The sequence below is a fragment of the Nematolebias whitei genome, chromosome 10 (assembly GCF_014905685.2).
Source record: "Nematolebias whitei isolate Nwh7 chromosome 10, NemWhi1, whole genome shotgun sequence".
Lineage (NCBI taxonomy): Eukaryota > Metazoa > Chordata > Actinopteri > Cyprinodontiformes > Rivulidae > Nematolebias > Nematolebias whitei.
Window position 1 is genome coordinate 4,360,922 of NC_056507.1, and position 25,954 is coordinate 4,386,875.

The following is a 25,954-nucleotide window of genomic DNA, read 5'->3' on the forward strand; positions in this document are numbered from 1 at the left end:
ATATATATATATATATATATATATATATATATATATATACAGATATACAGATATATATGCAGATAGAATATTATGTATTATATATTTTTAATATAATAAACTAGTCAATCTTTTAGAGCTATCTCAGCCTGAAATAAAAATATCAAATTTAAATTATTATTAAACTCTTTAAGGGTGTTTTGTTTAAAAAAAACTGAACTATTTATTTTTTTTTAATAATTGATTAAACATTTCATTTACGGTAGTTTTTTACAAATACTTTGTAAAATAAAAAGTAATTTCCCTGTATTAATACGGCTAAAATTATTTTTATTTATATATTCTTATATTGGGTGGCATGGTGGTGCAGTATGTAGGGCTGCCACCTCTCAGTAAGAAGGTCTCTGGTTCAAATCCCGGCTGGCGGGCCTTTCTGGGTGGAGTTTGCATGTTCTCTCCGTGCATGCGTGGGTTTTCTCCCGGTACTCCAGTTTCCTCCCACAGACCAAAAACATGCATGTTAGGCTGATTGGTAACTCTAAATTGTCCCTAGGTGTGAGAGAGAGAGTGAATGGTTGTTTGTCTCTATGTGTCCCTGTGATGGACTGGAGACCTGTCCAGGGTGTCCCCGCCCCTCGCACAGTGATTGCTGGACATGGAAACCAGTCACCCCAGTGACCCGAAAAGGCAGAAGCGGGTAAAGATAATGGATGGATGGATTATTATTATTACCATTTTGTACCCAACACTGATTTCTGTTTAGTTTTTCACTTTTTCTGACCTGGACACACTTGCAAGCTGCAGGGGCACAATGAACCCTCTAATGACGTCCTGCTTTGAGGAAAACCAGCTGCAGTCAGCCTTTCTGAGCCGTAGAGCGTCTGATGCTGCAGCCTGCATGCATGTGCAACAGATTTATTTGTACTAAATGTTTACTTGTGCAAGACGCAAGTGTGTTTTGGTCTTCACACCAAACTAAAACCACTCTGCTGGACGAGACGAGAGGTCACTACGAAAATGACCAAGCGAGACCGTTTCTTCTTGTTTCCTGTGACCTGACTGAATGTCCTGAGCACTCCGGATTCCTGACGTTTGCATCTACAGCGAATAGCGGCAGATACAAACACGTGACAAGTGTTCATCAAAGCACAGGAAAGCAACATTTCACTGACATTTTTTAGTGTCTGTTCTTGTGTAGAAGCTTCTCAGACGCCCCTCTCACCATAAAACTGTGACGACTCGAGTCTTCAGCTCCTCTTTTCATGCTTTCCCTCCACGGCTCTATTTTCCTAAGTTAAAATTGCATCGCTATTCTCCTTTCACACAGAAAGGTCATAGTTTTTCCTTTCTACCCCCCATCCTTTGTGTGTTGTGTAAATGTGACTTTCACAGGGGGGAGCTTGAAAAGTTAGTTATCGAAGGAAACCTCCCGCTGCGACTCCATCGGGCTTTATTTATTTATTTTTTAGTACCGTGCCTCTTCATTCCAGTTATTATTGAAGTGTCTTAGAGAAATGCAGGAATAGATGGAGATTTGAGGAAGGGGGGGGGCTAAAATGTGCTTTCACACTGATGTGGGTGGGGTTGAAAAATGGCTCCATAAAGCCTTTAAAAGTGCGTCCCCGGTGACTTGTGAACAGTCTGCGGGGAGGAAAGAGGTCCTGAAAAAGCAGCTCTGTCAGGGAACGCAGAGTTGTGGCTCGGCTCACCGCTGTTTAAGAGCGCTGCAGTATTTCCTACTGCAGACAGGCTGCTGGCCCGTAAACATGCTGCCAACATGATTAAGAGCACTTAGTAGTCGTGATTAGTCAGGGCTTATTTGTTAAAATATTATTTTAATAGTTGGTATGCACTGCAACGAAACAAAGCAGGATTATTACCAAGTGCTTGTCTACATTACTGAAATGTTAGATGAGGGTTTTCACACAAAAACATAGTTTTATGGGTTTTCTTCTTTTTTAAAGACACGAAATGGAAGCAGATTTCTGTGTTAGTGTTGAGAAACAGACGTCAGAACCGGTACTGCCCGTACCAGCACCCCTGCAAAGCTGCTGCAGCGTCAGGTTTTGCAGACCGTTACATCAGCGCAGACGTTCTCTGGCCTACATGAAGCTTTCCGAGCAAAACACTGAGTTGTTCTTTTGGGTCAGATGTTGCTCTCTGAGTGCTTGAGCGTGTCTGGAACGGCTGAGAGGATTCAGAACTTTGCAGGGAAACCAGAGAAAGCTGACGTACGTGAAGAAAAGCCACGCGTGTTCTGGGAGAACGTGCAGCAGCGAGTCTGCAGCCCAGAGTTCAAACGGCTGGCGACGTGTTGGCAAAGCACAAAGAGAATGTGCTCTGTAAAGGATTTGTTGATGAGCTTCTCCATCTATATGTGAATACATTTGTAATGTGCTTTTTAAAATTGTTAATAGAACAGCTCCGACCTTTGGAAAGGTTATAAACGATCAGCGTCTTACCTGTCACAAAGAGCTCTTTGCTTGGAGAAACGGTTGAATTCAGACCAGATTGTTAAACTGGTTCAAAACGTGCCGAGATCTAAATGGAGTGCTGCCGTCTTAAAACAACTCCAGTCTGCCCATAGTTTACCAGAACCCGGCCGTTCCAGCAGAACTTTACGATGGTCCTACAACGAGCCCCCCCCACCAGGATTCACTGGAAGTGCTACAGAATCCCAAGAAAATCACCATTTAATGTGAATTTGACAAAGTAAAGGATCATAAAAATATTTGGATGAACTTCAGACTTTTTTTATGGAGTTGTTTCAAAACAGCACTTCCTGCTGATCTTGGCCCTGCTTCACCAATCCAGTAAAAAAAATGAAAACTCCTTCTCCAAACTGAGGTCATTCAAAAGGCTATCTATAACAGGTAAGACATTATTTGTTAGTAATTTTCCCACTTCACAGGGTCTCCGCTGTTCTGTTAAGGATGAAAACTTACAGTCAAACAACAACTTGTTTGTGTGGTAAACATGGACCCAAGCTGATGTTTGTGGGTACAGACTCAGTGTAAAATATTTAATCAGTCTGAACAAATGTAAAAGCAAGAATCCAACATCATTTCCTTATCTTTGTCCAGACTGTCAGGATCTGTGTGTTTAGTTGAGTCTTCTTGGCGTTTTTATTTTACAGTGTTTTCTGTTGTGGCCCCTCCCACTCTCACCTGTTCCTCATCGTCTCTCCCCAGGTGTTGTCATTTCTCCCTCATTAGTTTTCCTTTAAAACCTCTGGTGTTCTTCTCATTAAATGTTCGTGCATTTTGCTTCAAAAGCTGTTCGTGTTTGTTCCCCTTTGAATTTCTGGAGCATTTTTTTTTTGTCTGCTGCGGCTTCTGTGGTCTCATCGCCTCCGAGAGGGTCCAGGTCCAGGCCTCTCACTTGCCGTCTCCTGATAGGGTTTAGCAATAAGCCGCCATTATGCCAATCTGGTCGGTCTCCGGGCCGTCCAACAGAACTCTTTGGTGTTGACTGTTTTTGTTTACCAGGTTGTATCCTGTCGGTTTATTCAAAAAAAGTTCAAGACAAAAACAACTGGACTTTATTTTTACCAGAAGACGCTTCGCTTCTCATCCGAGAAGCTTTCTCAATTCAAAGAGCAGAGAGTGTGGGCGTCAGGTTATAAAGCTGAGATAAGATACACACATATGCAGATTGGCCTGTCACACCTCACAGTAGGAGTTTGTTACGGTCGTTGTTAATCTAATTCACAGTTGTGGCCCCTCTGGTCCCATCTGATCGGTGACTGAGAATCTTCACCAGCATCCTGTCGGTTTATTGTTTATTTCATCTTTGTGTGTTTTTGTTTTTGCGTTTTTTTTTTTTTTTTTTGTTACTTTATATTCAAGTTTTGGGTTTTGCGTTTGGATTGCGTCTTCAGCAAACATGATGCAAGCCAGTAAATGTGCAGCGGCTTGCACATCAGAAACTGGAAAATCTATTTTCTGACATCAGTGTAATAACTTCCTACATTTTGTTTAGAAGTCCGTAAATGGTGTTTTTCTGACAATATTATAAAACTAATATTTGTAAGAAGCACCGTTGACCCTTGAGAGAAATGTAATTGCTCGTCATTATTGTAACGACAGCCTTAAATGCTGTTTCAAAGTGAACTGCTCTACAGTTCTGTCTACGGCTAACAGCACCCTGTCCTTCAGATAATGAGGACATTTGGCCTGTTGTAGTAGGCACAGCCCAGAAAGGGCAAGGAATTACCAGCACATCCTCTAACTTTAGATGAGCCAGCTGTGGTTTACCCACGGCTTACTCAACAGAAAGGCTTGTTTAGGTTCCTCGCTGAGTTTCCATGGTACAAGAGAAGGAAAGAACACGTGAGGCACTCCCTTTTCTGCAGAGCAAAGTTGACAGAAAAACTCAAGTTTATATAAGTGGAACACCGATGTTCCCCGTCCCTGACAGATTTCAATGGTGAATGTTTTTAGTGGAACTGAACGGAGAATCTAAGTAAACCTTAATGTTTTTAGTGTGAGATATTTAAGTGGGTAGGTGATACAGCCAGAGGGTGGCCAATGGTGGCCACCCTGTGGTACACCAATGGTGCCTTTGGTCACCCCAACTACCGTATTTTTCGGCCTATAAGTCGCAGGTTTTTGCTTAATTTGCATGCCCTGCGACTTATAGGCCGAAGCGACATATTTATGGATTTTTTTCCCATATTTATAAACCTTTTTTTTTGGCTGAGATATGACCGTTTCCATTCATTCTGACTGATAAAAAAAGAGCAGTACCACTTTCAGCCACTTGATGGCAGCAGAGTAGTAGTAGTCGTATGGCATGCTGTTGGCTGTTGTATCATTTAATAGGTAAACACAGCTATAATGGCAAATTCAAAAAAGTTTAAGACAAAAACAACTGGACTTTATTTATTATACATTATACTTTTTTCTCAAATTTTTTAGAATTTACCATGTCCTGGATGGTTTAGAATCTTCACCAGCTATTAATGACTCAATCTGCCTGCCGTAGCCTCACCTCCTTCATTCTGCTCGCTGCTTGGAATCGTGAAAACAGCTGCACCACCCCGGCAAAGTGCAGCTGATTTGACCGTTAAAGTGCATTTATTAAGCAAACGTTAGACTGAGACACATTTATCATTTCGAGCAAATAATTGTTTTTAAGTGTTAATCTTGTTTAATTCTTGTTAAAATCCTCCCGTGCACCCGTGGCCACTATTTGGCAGCTCGTCGGTTTTTGGCACAACACCGGTCCACATTTCCGGGTTGTCGGCGGTGGCGCGTAACAGATGAGACGTATACGGCGAAGCGACATATTTATGGATTTTTCCACTTTTTTCCCCACTGGAAAATACGGTATTTTGAGGAAACGATACTTTTAAAGCAATATTAAATTAGAAAGCATTGTTTCCTGAAATGATTGGGGTTGTCTCTTTACTGACTTAACACAGTTTTTGATTGTGACTACATGTAGCCGCACCTAAATGGAAGTCGGTACCTCACTTTTATTTTTCAAGTAATCGTGCTCACAACTTGCACCAACGGACAGATGGACAGAGGATATTTCCAATTCTCTCTTTTGCTCCGTGACGGTGTCAGCTTACACGACAAAGTGTGAAACAAAAATGTTGCGTTTGTTAGCATTAGCTGTGGAGGCCATCGTTAAAAGTTAATCAGTTGTATACGTTTGTAAAATGATTCATAAAAGTCAGCCTAGTGGTTCATGAAATATTTTGCTAACAGACAGACGTGACTGTTTTTGTAGAGGCTGATCAGCTCAGCCAGTCAGTGAACTTCAAACTGACTGGGCGTCTTTCTTCAAGCTGTAAATGTGGTCGGCTTCCACAAAGCTTCTCTGGACTCTTGCTGCGACTCCAGATGTGGACGGAGAGCCAAACAACTGATAATTCATCCAGCTGTTGGGAAAAGCGAAGAGGAAATCTCTTTTTCCTTTACGAATTAAAAGCGCAGTCAGACGTGGAGTCGTAGCCATCTGCACTGGCCCGGCACCAGGAATCTGCTGCAAAGACAATGGAGCAGTGTGAGGCGGGCGTGGCAGCTGAGCACATTCTTTAACGTGGTTCACGTGCACAGACTGACAGCGTGCTCGCAGTGTCACGGATCAAACTCGTGTCCGCAGGAGCACAGATGATGATTTTCACACACTGATAACTAGAAACAAACTCGTCTGAATCTGATTTCCTCCCACATTTAAAGGAAAGCTTTGAGTTTGGATGAACTTGTGAATCAAGGTTCATTTTAAAGGTTCACTCATGAAATGCGTTTATTTCAGCGGTTGGTCTCTTTTTGCTCCGCCGTGGAGCACGGACGATACTAAAGCATAAGACGGGAATAATAAAGAGTATTTTACAGATATTCTGAAAATGCTCTTCCATACTAACACCATTCTAGACCAGGTTCGGGGCTTTACCTGTTTAAATAAAGCTTGAATGAAAAACGTTCAGCACAGAGGGCAAACTAATGAACTCCGGGTTCAAGCACCCTGCAGAGAAGAAAGCTTTTGTAGATGACGTTAAAAACAATTGGCCCCGTTTTGTTTTTCTGAAGGCAACAAATTGAATTTAAACTGGAAAATCCACTGGACGTTCTTCGTGTTTTCCCCTTCTTTTCGTTATTTATTACATTTTTTCCCACAGTTCAACAAAACTTGGTTTGAGTGACTGTAAAACTGAACTGGATTTATTTATTTATTGCGTTAAAACAACAAGACTTTTGTAGAACGTCGTACCTGACCCAGTCTGCCTGAACTGAACCACCAGGGCACAGTCAGAAACTGTTAACGGAAACTCAAGAAGGACATTTTGAAAAAAGTTTCTGGAGACACTTTGACGGGGACTGCCACGTTTTTTAGATTTGACAGTACTGCGTGTTGGAGTTCGCTCTCAGCTTCCATCGTACCAAATTTCAGCTCAACGCGGCAAAAAATCAACGAGTTAATAGTTTTTATATCTTTCAAGCTTTAGTGGCCATCTTGGTTTTTGATTTGGATTCTGGGGAACGTTCTCAGCTATAATGCCACCACATTTCAGCTCTGTGTAAAAAACAGCTGAGTTAAAGCCATTTAAACTTAGCTTTGGCAGCCATCTTGGATTTTTGATTTGCAGCAAGAATCTATCAGGTATCGTTCTCAGCTGCTACACAAAATTTCAGCTGAATAGCTCTAAAAACAGCCGAGTTTTAGCTGTTTGAAATTAGCTTTGGTGGCCATCTTAAATTTTTAGATTTGAATTCAGAATGTGTTGCACATTGTCGTCAGGTACCAGCACACCAAATTTCAGCTCAATGTCTTTTAAAATAGTTGAGTCATCATATGTTTTCCTTTTAGCTAAGGCAGCCATCTTGGATTTTTATTTGCATCAGGAATGTATAACAACTCGCTTTTAGCTACGACCGTACCGAACTTCAGCTCAATATATCAAAGAATTACTGAGTTATAGTCAGTTTAGTGTTTTCTGAAGTAGCTGTGGCAGCCATCTTGAATGGCTCCAAAAGTTAATCGGTGTTTTGTTCAGAGACGTCTTCACCCCAGGTCATGTGACCTCACTTTAGCTGTTAGAGGCTGCACGTCTTTGAAAATTACATTTATGTTTGAATACTCTCGATATAGGCTGCATTTCTCAGCCTGGATTACCGTATAGTTGTAGTAGTTGTTCGGTATTTGATAACGTTGAAGCTAAAAGCTGATTTCTCTGGTGATTTTTCATGAGTATGCAGTCACATGCCTGTATTTTATTTTATTTATTTATTGATGTATTTATTTATTCTTGTGGCCCTGTGTCGAGACGTTTCTTGCCTGACTTTGAGCTGCTGTGGTAACCGGAGGCAAGTGCCTTTTAGTCAAATAAAAGCGTGCGCATGACGATAACAGCTTTGCTTTCATCCTCGCTGACATCAAAAGGCTGTCTTTGCTCACTTTTCCATTATTTGTCTTGGGTTTTGAATGAAGGGGTTTCATTTCGAGGAAGAGAAACAAAAGGACAAACGCACCCTTCAGTGTTTTGAAGCTGGCATTACCGTGGATGCAACAAAGACACAATCTGCCCTTTATAAATACAAACTTTGAGTCTTGAAACAGTAACTTTTTCTCATTTATAGTTCTGAATGGGATTTGTGAGTCCGAGAGGTTCAGGGGTGTCCTATGGGCCAAAACTATCAAGATGGACTCGTAGGCCACAAATGTGAATTTAACTCTCAACGTGAACAATATTTTGGAGAAAGGACAAAAGTTTACTGATTTTGGTGGAGAAAGACTTTTAATTGTTGTAGATCCAAAAAATTAAAAGCCTCATAAACACTAAGCTTATATTTTTTTTATTAAAAAATGATGACATTTATTTGATTTGTTGTTTTCTTGTGTTTACAAAGTTCATTTTAGTCTGTTCTCAGCAACAAAAGCATAATTTAAGTAAGTGTCCTTTCTGAAAGTCGTCCAGCCGTCAGTCGTTACAACAGATTCATAGAAGGTTTGATCAATTTGATCAACTTGTATGTAGATGATACCACGTTATACTTGTTTAAAAATGTCCAGTGTCTTGATTATTTTATCAAATGCAATATTCAGCCAAGTTTTATGAATCGTTATCCAAAAGTCTCCTTTCTGGTAGAAACCAGTGAAGGTTTTTGGTGCTTTGTACCATGAAGTGAAACTTAAAAAAATATATAGCCAAAGGTTTGTATTTTGTTTAATGTTGCTCATTTTGAGAAGATTGTTTTTCAGCTGTTTTGCTGTTAAACCTAAAAAATATATTTAAAAGAAGAATTACCAACTAGTTTGCAGAAAGTCTGCATCGACTTCTTAAGCCTGCTGGCCAAAATGATACCATTCATAAACTGCAGTTGTGGGCCGCATTCAATCACTCCAAGGGCCGTAAATGGCCCTCGGGCCACACTTTGGACACTCGTGCTTTAAGCTAACCGTCCTGCCAGCACCATGGATGCCTCAGTCAGTTCAGAAGGAACATTGTGGCCTTCCCAGCCTCACAACAACGTTCTGAGCTGTTAACACACCGTCCTGCTCTGCTTTGCAATTCCAATTATTACAACCAGGTATTTCAGAATCTTTCTCTGTTCCTGTGGCCGTCTGTGTCTCAGACTATCAGCTCTCTGACTACAACAGGGTAGCTAATGGCAAGACCCCCCCAACCTGTTACACCTCCTGTCTAAGTTGTCTGAAAACCTGGGCTGAGAAAAGCAGGTCTTGGAAGTGATCCATTTTAATTTCAGAGCATGTGCACTGGTAATTAATTGACTTCCTCCCCGGTTTGCATTTTGTCAAGAGCTCCAAAGAGCTCAGTCCAAGGCAGGTGGCTCGATTAGCATATCGCTGAAAATGAGGCAAGCTGAGCCTGGGAAATCCTGCACCCAACCCTCCGATACGCTCAGAAAACCCTCTCCAGAGTAAATGTTTGCAGCACTTTGCACCATCAAAAAATCATTATAGCCAAATGATAGTATTGTACTTAATATTGCTCATTTGGTGAAAGAAAAAATCTGTTTTGCTGTTAAACCCCAAAATTACATTAAAAAAAGTATCACAATTGAATCTGCAGTGGGTCTACATCTTTAACATTTTAAGCCAAAAATGATGCCATTCTTAAATTGCAGTTGTGGGCCGAACAAAATCACTCCAAGGGCCACAAATGGCCCTCGGGCCGCACTTTGGGCGTCCTCGTTTTAAATCATAGAGCAGCTGCTGACTTACAGTAGCTCTGAACTAATGAATGGGAAGTTACGGAAACCTGTTAGATTTTTCAGTTGGATCTTATTGTGACCTTGTTTTGACATTATTCAGTGGCCATGGCTCAACAGGAGCTTTCCTGTAGAGCGACTCTCTGACAGACATCAGTCAGTACCCACCCGCTTCGGATGTGATCAGCCATTAAATGGCCGTTATTAGTTGTTATCATCTCCATATTTAATGGACTGATAACATCCGAAGCTGCTCCATTTACTGACTTCTGTCAAAAAGCAGACATTTGGATAATCATTTATAAAACTTGGCTAAGTGTTTTCAAAGAAAATACAATATCAGTTGATTTAATAATCAAAAAGAGAGAAATTTGACATTTTTAAAGGAATATAAAGTGGTATCATCTACATACAAGTTGATCAACTTTGGTGTCCCTTCAAACCTTCTGTGAATCAGTTTTAGTGACTGATGATTCTACGATTTGTTAGTACTTCGATCGCGATATTGGGTCAACCCATTGGCCAAAAAGTTGTTCAACTCTGTTTTTTTTTTTTTTTGTGACTGTTTTTAAAGAACCATTTCAAGCACAAGGAAACAAAAATTAGACCCAACAAAGAAGCCCAAGACATAATTGGAACCATCTCCCTAAACACTATCTCATTTCTGCCCATGAACCATGTGGTCAGCGCAGGCTTTTTTCAATGTTTCATTTTTTATTTCAACGTATAAGACAGAAGAGGTGGTTCTGTACACAGTAGAAATAAATGTGACGATGTTAATGCTGAGGTTAATATGATCTCTCTCCCCCGTCTCTCTCTAGAATCCTACTTTGGAGACAGCTTCTGCCATCTACAAGCCGTCCAAGATGTCTCCACCTTCCAGCTGTCTCTACAGATCAAGACAAGCCGCCGAAGTGGGCTTCTGCTCTTGGCTGCAGGAATGGAGGATTACTTGTTCCTTGAGCTCCTAAATGGGAAAATACAGGTAATGGAGGTTAACTGTGCTTTACCAAATATAAAATAATATCTACAAGTAGAAAATAAAAATCAGCCACATCAACATAATGCATTGATTATAATGACTGTTTAGCCTGTCCAGGTCTTTGTATGCAAAGTCAAACTGACCGAAAAAGAAGCAATGCTGTTGATAAAGGTTTATATTGTACTGACAATATCATAAAAGGATCCTAAAGAAATTATATTAAGTTGTAGTAACAGATATTTTTGTTCATCAGATGCAGCTTTAATGTAATTTGGCATCAATCCTATATGTCTGGAAATCCAGTTGAGCCACAAAACACAATTTTACAAAATATATTCCCTCGTTTGGTGCGTCAGTGATGGCAGATGAAAACAGCTGTTGCGTAGGTCAAACCAACGTTTCTAATATGGTCCCAAACTAAAATCCGGTGACTGAAAATGATGCAGCACGTATGACTCATATAGTTTTCACACAAATTCAGTAATCTTTCAGTCTCTGTGGGCTGAGTCACCCTGAGAGAAACCAGTGCACTCCATATAAGACTAATTTATCTGACGTGAAGCTGAACACATTTGTCACCATTTGTAACATTTTCCTTTTTTCAAAGTGAAGATTATACTGTCAGTCTATTATAATAGTTTGCCTTTGTGCTTGTACGTATTTGTTCATAACCCTCCTGCTGCCCTTGGGTCATAACTTGCTCATAACCATAAAGGTTCTGAGAAAATGTTTAAACTAAAGACATAATTTTTCTCTCCCCACAGGCACGAATGAACCTGGGGGCTGGGGAAGTTCAACTGTCCTCATCTCAGGGAGTGCAGCTCAACAACCTTGTGCACCACAAAGTGTCGCTGACTTTTCAAGATGGCCAGCTCACCATGACCATTGATGATCTCTACCCTACATATGTCCCTGTGGATGACGATGGAGAAAAGCTCAACATCGACCTGGGCATTTGGCTTGGAGGGACAGGAGACCTGGATGTCCTCTACCTCAGCAATGCAATCCCTCCCTTCCGTGGTTGCATGACTGACATAAAATTTGTGTCCCATCAGTTTGACATCCTCACCTCAGCATTTAAGCAGTGCCATGATACAAAGGAATCCTGCAGCAGTGAGTTTGAGGCTGGGGATGGGGAGGCAATCAGTTTCAGCACTCCTGATTCCTTTGTATCCTTTCCTACATGGAGTGGGGCTGCTGGTGCTCCGAAAACGTTGGAGTTTCTAATGAAAACCACCATAGAGGACGCTTTACTTGTTTTTCACCATGGTCAAGAGTCAGACTTCATTGCTATCGGTGTTGCAAAAGGCCATCTTAAAGGTGTAATAGACCTTGGAGGAGGTATGGAGGAACTTGACAATACACAGATACAGCTGGATGATGACCAGTGGCATAGAATTAAGGTTCAGCTCAACCCAGACTCTTTTAGTCTTAATATAGACAGCCAGTCATCCTCCATTCCACTCGACTCATCAGAAAAACTGAACTTGGTAGGAACCTTATATATTGGAGGCATCCAGGGAAAAATGAAAGAAGTCTTTCGTGAGAGTGGCTCGTTGAGTCGTTTTGAGGAACACATGACATCTGAATCTTTCATTGGATGCTTGGGGGAAATCAAAGTAAATCAGAAGGATAGAAGCCTGCAGGATGCTTTGGTGACAAAAGATGTTCATGTCAAATGTGAAGGCGAAGACTACGATTACTCAAGTTATTATGATGGAGACATAACAACAACCTCCCCACCTGTTAGCATTCTATATACTGACCCCACATTGAAAGACCAAGATTGTTATCCAACAGACGACTGGCCTGAGATATTCAGAAACGTTACTAAATTTCTTGACATCGCCCCTCTGCGTGTTCCAGAAGGTGGAGAAATGTTTCTTGATTTTTACAACTTAAACCCTACGTTTGACCTGGGTTCTGCAGGAATCCGTCAATCTCAAGTTATCTTTACTCTTGAGGGTGATCCCTGGTACGGCCTGGTTGATATCAATGTTAGCAGGAAACACATGAAAAAGTTCACCCTCCTAGATGTTGTCAACAAGAAAATTAAGTACATGCATGATGGAAATGAAAGACATGAAGACCAGATTCAGCTTGAGGTTATTGTTCAGGGTATTGACTACCTTCCAGAATGTCTAAAAACTACTCAAAAGTATACACTTCCTGTTGTGATTCTTCCAGCTGAAGAACTGCCACAAGTCAGTGAAGAAATAATTATCATTGCAGAAAACGCCAGGACTCGTATGAGTCCCAGTCTTATCAAAGTCTTAGATTCTGACTTTAGTTGTGAGCAGTCAGTAGTAATGGTGACCCGGGAGCCTTCCACGAATTTTGGTCATTTGGAAAATGATGAACAACCAGGAAGAAGCATCTCAGAGTTCACTTGCAGAGAGCTGAGAGATGGAACTATCTATTTTATACACAGAGAAGGTGACAGTGATGAAATCACCATACAAGTGTCTGATGGTCAGTCAGTAATCCAGTCCAGCACATTCAAGTTGTTGGTGACACAACCACATATCGTTTTCACCAGCAACTCTGGCCTTACTTTGTTCCAAGGAGGCAATGCATCCATAGGTGTTCAGAATCTGGGTATTCTCCCTCAACCTCGTGATGGAGACATCATGTATAACCTCACACAACCTCCAAGGTTTGGTGAACTGAAAATCAAGACAAGCAATGGTGTGTACAAGCAAGTTACAAGTTTCCACCAATCCCATCTAGAGCAAGAACTTATTAGATACTTCAGCACAGATTCAAGTAACCAGGAAGACACTGTGATGGATGAGTTTCGATTTGGTGCCCATCTGGGCCAGTTGTCTTTTATGAATAACAGCCTTTTAGTCATGATTTTCCCTGCAACAGTGAAGATTTTAAGCAAGGGCTCACTTAAAATCAAGCCTGGTGAAAAAAAAATTATTGGATCCACAATGCTTCAGGCACAAGTAATGAATAAACACTTGGATCCACAAACAGTTAAATACATCCTTGTCAAAGCTCCAACACTCGGTAGTCTCCAACTGTCAGACAAAGAGCTGGTTGAAGGTGGCATGTTCACTCAGAAAGACATTTTGGACAATGCCATCAGTTACAAAGTCCAGAAGCAAACAGATGTGGATAGTCCTGACCAGTTTCAATTCAGAGTTCATGCAGAGGACCAGTACTCTCCTTTATATACATTCCCAATTAACATTTTTGCCAGTTTGGATGAAAATGTTTTGACTATCAAAGAGTTGGTAGTTTTCCAAGGGGGTGAGCAGACTTTGAACAAAAACTACCTTTGGCTTCAGTCTCAAAGTTCCACAGAATTTTTGTATCAGGTCAAACAAGAGCCGAAGCATGGACGACTGATCAGAGACTCCCCGCCCGGAGAACCGAGATTTGATGAGGCCATTAGAGTTTTTAGTAATGAAGATCTCCAGCATAACAGGTTGATATACAAGCATGATGGCTCCAAGACGAGCAGTGATGAGTTTCATTTTGTAGCAAATGATCGAAGTACAGACATCTCAGAAACAGTGACAGGTGTCTTCAGAATACTGATCCAGTCCAAGAACGAGCACGCTCCTGTCAGAATAGTGGATAAAGTCTTGAAAGTTGTCCGCCACAGTCAGCGCCTGCTCACAACTGATGTCATTAAGTTTAAAGATGATGACTCCGGTTTCAATGACACTCAGATTGTCTACGCTCGAGAGGGAATCCTCTCAGGAAATATCGTCTCAGCATCTAATCCACAGCAGCCCCTTTTCCGTTTTACTCAAGCTGACCTGAGAGACAAGAAAATCCTTTTCGTTCACCGTGGAGCCGATCGGGAACGGTTTCCATTACAGGTGTCAGATGGCTTCCATAAAACCACTGCTCTGCTTGAGATTCAGGCCGGTGAGCCCTACCTGCACGTGGTCAGCAACGCAACCATCGATATTGACCACGGAAGCACCACGACTCTTGACACAAGTCTGTTGAGCGCCGACTCCAACATGGATATCAGGGATGACAGTAAGATCAAGTTCCAGATTACTTTGCCACCCAGTGATGGCAGGATCATCGTGAGTGGGATTGAAGCTTTAGAATTCACCCAAGAGGACCTGAAAAAAGGCGTTGTGTCGTACGAGCACAACTATGAGAGTCTGAGGTCCAGGGACTCATTCAGCTTCACTGTCCAAGCAAAAGGTCATTCTGAAGAGGGTACTTTCAAGATTAAAATACTCAAGGAAGGTTACCTTTCTGAGCTGGAGGTGATCACCAATGAGTTGATCATTTCCTATGAAGGAGAGCACACCATAATCAGCCAGGATCATCTCAAGGTAATGTGTACAGACTCCATAACTGATATACTGAGTTTAAAAAACAAGCATTTTTTGTGGTCTTTTAAAGGCCATTCAGGTGATCTTTGTCCTTAGATGGCAAATCCAAAACTTCAACTTGGTTTGCGCACAATAACTGGCACAACAAGCATTTCATTTTATCAACCAGATTTAAATATCGTTAATTTTTAGGTTGGGGGTGGGGGGATCATTGTTTTTCTTATTTCCTCTTTGTTAAAGGAAGCTTTCACACGTTACTTAACTTCACTGTTTTTATAGCCTTGTTTCTAATGTACCACAAGAAAACAGGACTTGATATAACTGTATGATTGCTGCTTTTAATTTAGTTTATGCACTAAATTGCAGTCTATTAAGTGTTTGAAACAGAGCTCTAAGTATCCCCTCAGGAGCTTCCTGAAGCCTTGTGTTATTTAAAAGATGTGCCTGCCTGCGCTTCATCCTGAAACCAATTAATGAAGTTTAAATTGTTGGTCCTATCTCAACACACCATGTGTTTGTCTATGTATGTTCTGACTTTAGAATTAATGAGAAACATTATTTTGAAAAGATTTGAACATATCTTGTGAACTTTCATGAAGATGCACTCGTACAAAAACTGCAACACACAGAGAAACGCGTTGAACAAAAGCCATGACAGAAGGACCCGTCCTGGAGTTAAAGTGTTGATCTGACCTCTGGGAGTTTGTCCACATGCGTGTCCTTACTATGAAATAAAAATGTAGCCCCATCTTCTCAAAAATAAATAAATGTCTGACTTTCAGACAGGCCAAGTCTTCAGACTAATGAGAAAACATCTTAAAGTGGGATCGCAGTAAATCTGTCAGCAAACCAGCAATTTAAATGTTCCCAAATGTCATAAAAAAGGCTTTTGTTTACAACGCTGCTTAACAATATGTGTCACCCCTTCAGGATGCAGTACAGATGGATCATTAAAGGGGACGCTTTGGACATTTGAACAGCATCAGCTTAGAGTTTAGATCCAACTGGACTGACAAGCTCACAACTAAAAGCAAACAAGACCAGATGTAATTGGTTTGGATTCAGTATGTGATGGAACAACCACATCAAATTTCAGCTCTATGTGTAAAAATAACTCAGTTAAAGCCATTTAAATGTAGCTTTGGTGGCCATCTTGGGTATTTTATTTGAATTCGGTATTTATTGGGCATTGCTCTTAGCTACCACCACACCGAATTTCAGCTCGGTATCTTTTAAAATAGCTTTGGTTATCATATTTTTTCCTTTTTAGCTAAGGTGGCCATCTTGGATTTTTGATATGCATTAGGAATAACAACTCGCTTTCAGCTACGACCAAACCAGATTTCAGCTCAACATCTCTAAGATTGACTGAGTTATAGTTAATTTTCTGTTTTCTGAGAAAAATGGCGTCTTTTTGGCAAATTACGTTGCCATGGTAACTCGAAATGCAAATAAAAGTAATAGCTCACATCACGGTGCTGAGCCGGTGGTTTGATATAACATTTGTGGGGGGGACACATTGCGATTCGGGCCTCATTAAAGTTGATAGAAAAACCCTTTTCAGGTGAATAATAATAATAGGCGGCCACTTTTTTTAGACAGAAAGTCCCCAAGTTCTGCTCTGTATTGGTAAATTGGTCTTACTGAAGTTTTTAAATGTACACTATGTTTTTTCAAGCACTTCCTATTTACTACCACTACTTTTTTTTATTTTTAGTTGTTCACGTGAGCACTTTTGCAGCATCAGGTCTGAGTATAATTACAAGACGATGAACCCATATGCTCATCTGTATGTTTTATTGCTGCATATACTGTATAGATAATAATTGTTATGACTGTTCATTGTGTGTAATTGAAAGGATGAGAAACAAATTGTAGACTCTAAACAGGTGAATGAATTCTATATTAACGCAACGTGGTGTAAATGTCAAAATGAACCACAATCACATATAAATTGGTCTTTTTTTTCCCATGTTTCTCCAATTAGCTCGTTAAAATACTAATATTATCCACCTTTGCCTTTCAGGTGGAGCAGGAGGACAGTCTGCCCACAGAAATGATGTTCACAGTTAAAATGCCTCCCAGGCTCGGTCATGTGGTCATGCTGAAAAACAGTTCAGACGAGACGGCCTCGCCTGTCCTCGACTACATTCACTCCTTTTCTCAGGAGGACATTGATCAGGGGCACATCCTTTATGTGTCTTCATCGATTCAGGTTTATGGCCTTCTGTTTTATTCTACTGCCTTCGTGTGACAGCTTATTTCTCTTTATGCTCAAGTTAAACAAAAACACAGGCTCTGAAGGCTTATTAGTGAATATTAGTAACTGATCTCAACATCTTTCTCTTTCAGGGCTATGACTCCTTCACAGTGGATGTCAGTAACGGTGTAAACACAGTGGAGGACCTCCAAGTCACAATAAACATCGTGCCCCGGTTTATTCCCATCCAGACCTTCAACTTTTCAGTGAAGGAAGGCCTTAGCAAAGCAATTAATGAAGAGATTGTGAACATCTCTCATCCTTTCTATAGCTCAGCAAACATTGACTTCTTTGTGGAAGAACCTCCACAGCATGGTGAACTCCGCAACCTGGATGGGGATGAACTCACTTACTTTACGTGGGATGAGGTATGTTGGCTTAATACATATCAAATGTGTATGTGCAAACATTACAGTAACCTGCAAACATTTCCATAACGAGGTATTATTGGAATGGCTAGAGTTGATGCCATAGGACCCATCCATCCATTTTCTTTACCTGCTTCTTCCAATTTGGGTCACGGGGGTCGCTGGTGCCCATGTCCAGCAATCACTGTGTGAGGGGCGGGGTACACCATGGACGGGTCGCAAGTCCATCACAGGGACACACAGAGACAAACGAGACAAACAACCATTCACTCTCTCACTCACACCTAGGGACAATTTAGAGTTACCAATCAGTCTAACATGCATGTTTTTGAAACACCCATGCATGAAGAGACCCACGCATGCAAACTCCACCCAGAGAGGCCCCTGGACCGGGATTTGAACCAAGGACCTGCTCGCTGAGAGGCAGCAGCTCTACCAGTTGCGCCACTGTGCTGCCCACCATAGGACCCTAGGGAACCAATTCACAGTCCTTCTAACCATTTGAGGTAGTGGGCTTTTGTGTGTGTGTGTATTTGTGCATGCACTGGCCAGACTGTGGTCTTTTGTAGACCTTATAACTGTTTTTCCATTTTCCAGTCTCTCCACACTCTAAAACAGCCACTGGGGAGCACAAGCCAGTGTATCTCTTGTGCAGGTCCCATGCCCGGGTAAATGGTGAGGGTTGTGTGAAGAAGGACATCCAGCATAAAACAGTTCTGCCAAAAGTAACAATTGAGTTTATTCAAATGACATCATACCAGTTTGGTCAAGGCTTGGGTTAACAATGACTGCCACCAGTGCTGTCAACAAACAAGGTGCCAGCATAAGAAAAGTGCTACTGTTACTGAAAGATCACGAAAAGGAAAAAGTGCCAGGACACAGAGAGAGAAGGGGAAAGTCAAGAGCGTAAGATTGAGAGTGGCAATTCTAAATGTGGGGACAATGACAGGCAAAGAGAGAGAGCTGCCTGACATGATGCCAAGAAGGAAGGTATATGTATTATTTGTGCAAGAAACCAAGTGGTGATGCTCCACATGCTGGATGTGAGGTAGAGAAGAAAGATAAATTCTGATGAAGTAATAGAGAGAATTAAGAGACTGGTGATCAGAGCAGACCTGAATCGACATGTTGGTGGAGGAAACAGAGGAAATGAGGAAGTGATGGTTAGGTGTCAAGGAAAGGAACCAAAAGGCACAGATAGTGGAAGATTTTACCAAAAGGATGGAAATAGTTGTAGTCAACAACCATTTTCAAGGGGAGGTGACCTATAAGAGTGGAGGTTAGAGTATGCAGATAGACTACAGTCTGTGTAGAAGAGGAAACCTGAGGCAGACTGGAGACTGTAAGGTTTGTGGCACAAGAGAACATGGCCAGAGATGGCCATGTGTAGAATAACTGTTGTGGTTGGACAGTGGTGAGCACAGCTAACCAAGATAGCTTCACTGACGCTAAACCGCTTAACAGCTAAAAAAAAAAATTGCAGAGGCTAATGCTAAAGGTTCATAAATCACAAGCATCCAGTTCACAGGTGAGCTTTCAGAAATGAATCCGGTCCATCAGAACCAAAGAGGCCGAGCAGAACTCTGCTGTGCTGAAGCAGAGTGATGCATTCAATGTGTGTCGGACGTCTCCCTCGTATCATTTACTGAAATGAATTAACTCACTTTAGTGATCCTCTTTTCAGTTAACTACTTTTATCAACTAACTACAAAGTTGCTGTGCGTCATCATCAATATATTCTCGGTAATAAATCTGTTTGTATTAAAAGCTGTGTGAAATGCGTGAGAGAGTCACGTCCCAGAGACAGTGTGAGCGTTGCAAAGCATGCTAAGTAGGAATTGTGTGTACAATGTTTCTGTTTACAACGTTTCTAAGTGTGAAAATGGGTTTTTCATGTTATATCCTTTTTCTGGTTTGGTTTGACATTTTTGTTAAAGTCTCTGTTATTGGCTGTAAACTGACAGTTTACAGTTTGCACGACCATTTGCAGTAGACATGATGGGGGGAAGCACTGGGAGGGTGGTAATATCACTGGGTGGTGTTTATCATTGCTGAGCTCTGCAAAGCATTGCTCCAAGTAAATCACCTTTCTCAAATATGCTTGTAGTGCTGAGGTCAATCTTTAAAATATTATCGGACTTGAGTTGACTGATTTATCACAAACAAAAACAAAAAAAAATCACGAACCGCATGTTTTTCTTAGTATATATTTTTAATCCAAAACATTTCATAAGAATTCACTCAATCTAAAAAAAACAAACAAAACAAAATCTTTGTTTTATTCCATCCTAATGACTCCAGGGAGAGGGAAATCTTTTCTTTCACAACTGCATCACGGTTGTTTTGCCACAGCAGGACATCTCTGTGGAACTTTCCCTAGTTATTATGAGTTAGCGCTGTTTTGGGTTTGTTAGGCTGCAGCAGACGGGGAGGAGGAGAGGCATCGGGGAGCTACTGCAGCAGTTATCTGGTCTCCCGCCACGTGGTTCGAATGCCCCAGCTTCTGGAAAATATGAAAAATAGAGAATTCACCAGTGGAAAAACAGTGTGCATTGTAAATCGGGTACACAGTTTAGCAAAGGTAGTTATATTCACATTTCTCATGGGTCCTACATCTACCTTTTAGTCATCCAGCTCCATTTTGCTGAGGCATCGTGGAAAAACTGACGGTGCCCTCAAACTGCATGAAGCCAAAAAAAGAAAATACAGCCTGGTATATTCTTATAATAATGAGTGGGTGCACACCAACGCCCTGCCCTGCGCTCCTGCTAGGCATACCCGTAGCGTCTACTAAAGATTCTAACAGGAAACATGAACAAATATGGTGAACAGATGCAATTATGTTATTAAAAAGGGAAAATGGAGTCTATGCTGAAGATCTCTGCGATCCACAAATAAACAAGTGCTGCGCTGATGTCCCCCATCGCTGAAGGATTTGAATAGTGAATGAAGTTTTCAAGATGAGTGTTTTCTGGACTGAAATTGAGCAGGGACCGCAAATAAACATTGGTGCGAGATATTGTGCGAAGGAGTTTTACTGTGCATAAGAACTGATGTAGGTTTTTGTTCTTATCTGAGGTGGTGAGAGGAGGGAGCAGTTTTATCCATCACCAGGTGCAATGGTGGAGCCAGGGGGTGGCCAGTCATGCCCTCAGCCGCCATAGATTAATTTTTGGCCACCCCAGTCATTTCAGGAAACTATACTTTTAAGCAATAGAAGGAAAAATAGAAAGCAACTTCTTTGTCTTCTTCTTTCAGCTTTTCCCTCTTCAGGGGTCTCCACAGCCTCCTCCATCTCACTCTGTCCTCTGCATCCTCTGTCCTCTCTAACTGCATCCATATGTCTCCTCTTTGTCTTTTTCCTGGCAGCTACATTTCTAACATCCTTCTACCAGTATACCCACTGTCCCTCCTCTGGACATGTCCAAACCATCTCAGTGTGTCCTCTCTAACTTTATCTCCCAGTTCAACCTGTGCTGTACCTCTGATGAGCTCATTCCTGATCTTCTCCATCCTTGTCTCTCCTAAGAAGAACCTCAACATCTTCATCTCTGCCACTTCCAGTTCTGTCTCCTGTCTTTTTGTCCATGTCTCTGTCTCCAGACCATACAACACAGCTGGTCTCACCACTGTCTTGTAAACCTTTTCTTTTGACTTTTGCGGACACCCTTTTTGTCTCAAATCACTCCTGCAACTATGAAAACTAGAAGGCACAGCTTCCTCAAATGATAGTGATACTTATAAATACGTTGGTGGCCATTTTGTATTTTGATGTGGCAACCCAATTTTTAACAGGAACCTTTTTTATGTCTAGATGCTGCCACACACCAACGTGGAAGTTGGTATTTCACTTATTTTTCAAGGTATTGCACTCACAATGTGCTCGGATGGACAAAGGGTATTTCCAGTTCCCCTATTTTTGCTCTACGACTGGGAACTAAAACAGAGAAGGAGATCTTTACATTCTACATGAAACAAAACCCTATAACATTTATAAACTACTCATCCTGAGAAATGGAAACTGGGCCCGGTACTGTTCTGAAGCAATAAAGTTAACAATCAGTTTTTGAAGCATACAATACAATAAGACTTGCTCTATGTTAATATTGATTAGTATATGTGGTGTGCCCCAGATGCGTCACATAAAAATAAAATCTCATTCAAACAATAAAATGTCATGTAGGGCAATGCTTTCTTCCAGTGCACCTCGTGACATCTGGTCTCCTTTAGGTCCTACATCCACAGCAAACACTGCACCTTATGTTGCTGAAATGTTGCAGTGATACATAATCTAGCATTTTACATGAATAAACCATGAAAGAAATTAAACCATGCCACTAATAATTAACATTTATACAAATTTTAATATTTTTTATGAACTGGCTACATCTGTTCATTGCCCAGCAAACCAACTAATTGGGACTTTCTTTGACGTTTAATGATGATGGGGGTTAGCCCAGAAGAATGCCAGTCATATGGGATCCATTTGGCACTTCCTGTTCTGTTCTGTGAGGCCGAACTCTCCAACTGAGGAGCTTTCTGGCAATTGTTTAGATAAAGTTGTAACTGCCCTTAAAGCAGAGGAGAGCTGTGAATGTGTCAAAAAGCATCCGAAGTAACAAATGGATGTATGTCTTTGATCCAGACTGGGCTACAGGCCTTTGAAACAAGAAGGTTGAAGGAGGATGAGGGGTTTTTTCAGCATGAAGTATCAACACAGAGTTAGCTTGGCCTAGCCGCAGGTGCTGTTTTCCATCCAGCTAGCCTCACAAAGGATGACTGATGTCTCTGTGCAGCTGTTTTTTGTTTCTCAAGGTTTTATCCCACAAGGATGTGGAGCGGGGAATCAGCTGGTTGCTATGCTGGGGAGCCTCTGTCTCAGAGAAAACCATATATTTACAACACAGACCAGTAAAACCAAAAGTACACTGTGCACATAGGTATATTTGTGTTAGAGTTGTATTCTTGTATCTCTTTTCGCAACATGCAACTAAAGGGGAAAACAGTGAAAATTAATTATCTGCTTCAGACCCAACTTTGATACCAGTCAGTTAAAATGTTTTACTATAGCCTGTAGGTAGGAGACGGTTAGTTTAGCTTAACGTAAAATGTAGCAGCAACTAATGTTTAACCAGGCCAATCCCGATGATATACAGATCTTTTTTCTGGCAGGGAGGCCTGAAGGCAGTTTAAAACTGGCACAAACACAATGAGAACAAGCAAACTGCTCACAGAAAGACCCCAGGTCCAACCCGGGTGTTTGAACCCAGGATCTTCTTGCTATGAGGCAACAGTGCTAACCACTGAGCTGCTGTGCTGAATAAACTAGCTTAATTCTGACAAAATAAGAAATAACTCACTTTCCCGTTAGCAGTGATTCCTCTAGTTTACGTGCCTTGGCAGGGCGGTCACATCTTCTGTGAATTTTGTCGAAGGGAAGAGGAGGGGGGTGGAGGTAGACAGCTCAGCGCCAGGGAAATAGAGCGCTGTTTAGCTAGCACATCTGTTGTTTAGCTAGCACATCTGTATTGCTTAGCGCTACGTCAGTACTGTCAGTTGTCCGGTGGCGGGGTGGGGGGGTCGGTAGGCAGGGCGCTCAGTTCTGTTGACAGGGCGGGGCGCCCTGCTTGTATAATGGTAGGGGAAACGCAGCTTTACCACTGAAAATGTGTAAAGCTCCAAAAGAGGTGGACAAAGGATTTTGCAGCGTAACTGAAAAATAACCAGTTAAGTTGCTACAGTAAAAAAAAACACAGCAGCCATTTGTTCTTTCTCATTTCAAGATGTGAACAAAACAGTGTTAGCGGTAGCGCATAGGAGACATTTTTAAATTAAAAATGGAGAAACTGAATCTCCACTTGTTTTCTGTTTATCTATAAGCTAGCGTTAGCGTTGCAGCACAGCTAGCCGCTATTTGGACGTCGGATCCAGTTTAACCCTGTTCCAGTTGAAAACCTGAAAAATGAGTTCAAATGGCGACGCTAACAACTGTTACAAATGCATGTTCTTCTTCTTTCGACTGCTCCCTTTAGGGGTTGCCACAGCAAACTCACTCGCACGAATAATTCTTGGCAATTGTTTTTACGCTTGTTTTAGCTACCTCTTGGCTACTTTAGCATATTAAATAATGTTTGTTACTTCAGATAAGAAAGCAAATATAGTAGGTTTATAGATTTTTTTTTAAACCAAAGTTTCTGTGTAAAAAAAAAAAAATGCTGCTGTAAACGGTTTGAAATGCTTCTTTCAGCTTTTTCTGCTATTTCAGCTACCATTTAGCTTTTTTTAAGCTAAATTTGTTTTTTTAGGCTAATTCCACTTTTTTTTTTTTAGCTCATTTAAGCTCTTTCCACTTCCTTCTGGTAGTTTAAGCTACTTTCTGTCTTTTCAGTTACTTTTCAGCCATTTTTTTACAAATTTCAACTTTTTTAGCCAAAATCCTAATTTTCATGCTCATTTCTGCTCATCTAAACCAAATTCAGTAGATATGTGTTATTTCTGCTTTCTTCTGCTAATGTAGGCTTGTTCTTCCATTTTAGCTACATTTCAGCACGTTTTATTGTGAATTTCAGCTGTTTTTCAGATAATTCTTCTGCAATAATTCACACAGCATTTTCACAGGAAATGCATTTTCTCTAATTCTTTTTTTAAGACTTGCTTGCATTATTCACTTGTATATAATGGGTATAAGGTTTACAAAGATCAGGGCCGTGAACAGTTTTAATAAATTGGATTTTGGTATGAATATAAACATTGTTTGTAGTATGGATGCATCACTTTGAACTAAAAGGATATTTTACTGCAGTTAGGCAACATCATATGTGTAGTAAGTGATCAAAGTAGCAGGAGGGGAAGAATATGCTGATTTTAACTCTAATAAAAATCTGTTTCCTGAAAGATTTCTACATTTACTATAACGCAGCAGCATCTATTTGTTTCTTCCTGTCTGGTAAGCGCCCACGTGCTGCAGTTCACAACAAAGGCTTTCTGTTAATAACTGTGTGTTCACCAAGGGAAGATTCCTCCACAGCTACAAAAAACAACGTTGTTGCAGTCTGGCTAATAAATGTTTTCACAGCCTGAGCAATAATCCAAATGATTAGCGGAATGACTGATGTGACTATAATTCATCCCATTATTAGGGAAATGACGATGTGGTTAAATCACACTGATTAAACAAATAGATTATTGAAGAATTTGAGCTGGAAACTGCAGTGCAGATGGAAAGTTTTCAGACACAGTGACGTTAACCCCTTTGCGATGTTATCCACTTTACTTAAAAACAACGTGATCCAGTTAATTACAGCATCAGTATTAAAACCATATTATTGGGACCAATAGCTTACCTGGAACTGTCCATACAGGAAAGTTTGGAGGCATAGATCTGGAGAAACGTAAGGAAGAAACATTGAAATGGTCCAAAGTGGGTTTTGGACCATTTCACATGGTTCCATGCATTTATGGCTGCCGTCACATGTGAGTTGGATAACTTGAACAATAAGCAACGCGCCGACTTCCATGTTGGTGTGTCGCTGCATAAACGTAAACAAGTCCCTATCGAAAATGTTGTTACTTCAAATTCAAGATGGCTGCTGTCATATATGTTGGTCCATCTTGTGAGCTGGATAATCTGAAAGATTAGCAACGTACCAGCTTCATCTTTGGTGTGTGGATGCACCTAGGTGAAATCCTCTCCACATTTAAATCCCTCAGCGACGGGGGACATGGGTGTACCACGACAGGTCTCACTTGTAAATGAGTCCTCGAGGCTCATTGAGACTAACCTGTAGAAACAAAGGTTGAATGAATGTGTGAGTTCGTTGCAGCTCCGCAGACTGACAAAATATTTTGGATGAAAAGACGAAACCACTCGTTTACGTAGAATTAGATTTTGTTTGTTTGTTTGTTTTTAGCAGCAGCTAGCTGTAGCATGTTGCAGTGTAACGCTGCTTCACATCCGTGTAAGGTGAAAAGGACGGGGATGTAAAGTCTCTGAAATTTGTGTCTTTGTGAATATCTATGGCGGCACGGTGTCTCGGTTGGTAGAGCTGCCGCCTCTCAACGAGGAGGTCGCCACATTGAATCCCAGCTGTGACCTTTCTGGGTGGAGTTTGCATGTTCTCTCCGTGCTGCGTGGGTTTTCTCCAGGTACTCCTGTTTCCTCCCACAGACCAAAAACATGCATGTTAGGCTGATGGTAACTCTGAATTGTCTCTAGATGAGAGAGTGAATGATTGTTTGTCTCATTTGTCTCTGTGTCCCTGTGTGATGGACTGGAGACCTGTCCAGGTGCCTCTTGTACAGTGACTGGTGGACATGGACACCAGTGACCCCCATGACACAAAAAAGAAGAAGCGAGTAAAGACGATGGATGG

General features: G+C 41.2%; 1 protein-coding gene across 1 annotated transcript in view; it reads left to right on the forward strand.

The window, feature by feature from the left end:
* cspg4 (chondroitin sulfate proteoglycan 4) overlaps positions 1 to 25,954 on the forward strand; it is a 100,420-nt gene that overhangs the window by 50,324 nt on the left and 24,142 nt on the right. Inside the window, exons 2-5 of the mRNA XM_037683083.1 lie at positions 10,484 to 10,647; positions 11,409 to 14,954; positions 16,981 to 17,169; positions 17,307 to 17,582. Of these exons, the coding sequence (XP_037539011.1) occupies positions 10,484 to 10,647; positions 11,409 to 14,954; positions 16,981 to 17,169; positions 17,307 to 17,582 (4,175 nt within the window). The remainder of the gene's footprint in view (positions 1 to 10,483; positions 10,648 to 11,408; positions 14,955 to 16,980; positions 17,170 to 17,306; positions 17,583 to 25,954) is intronic.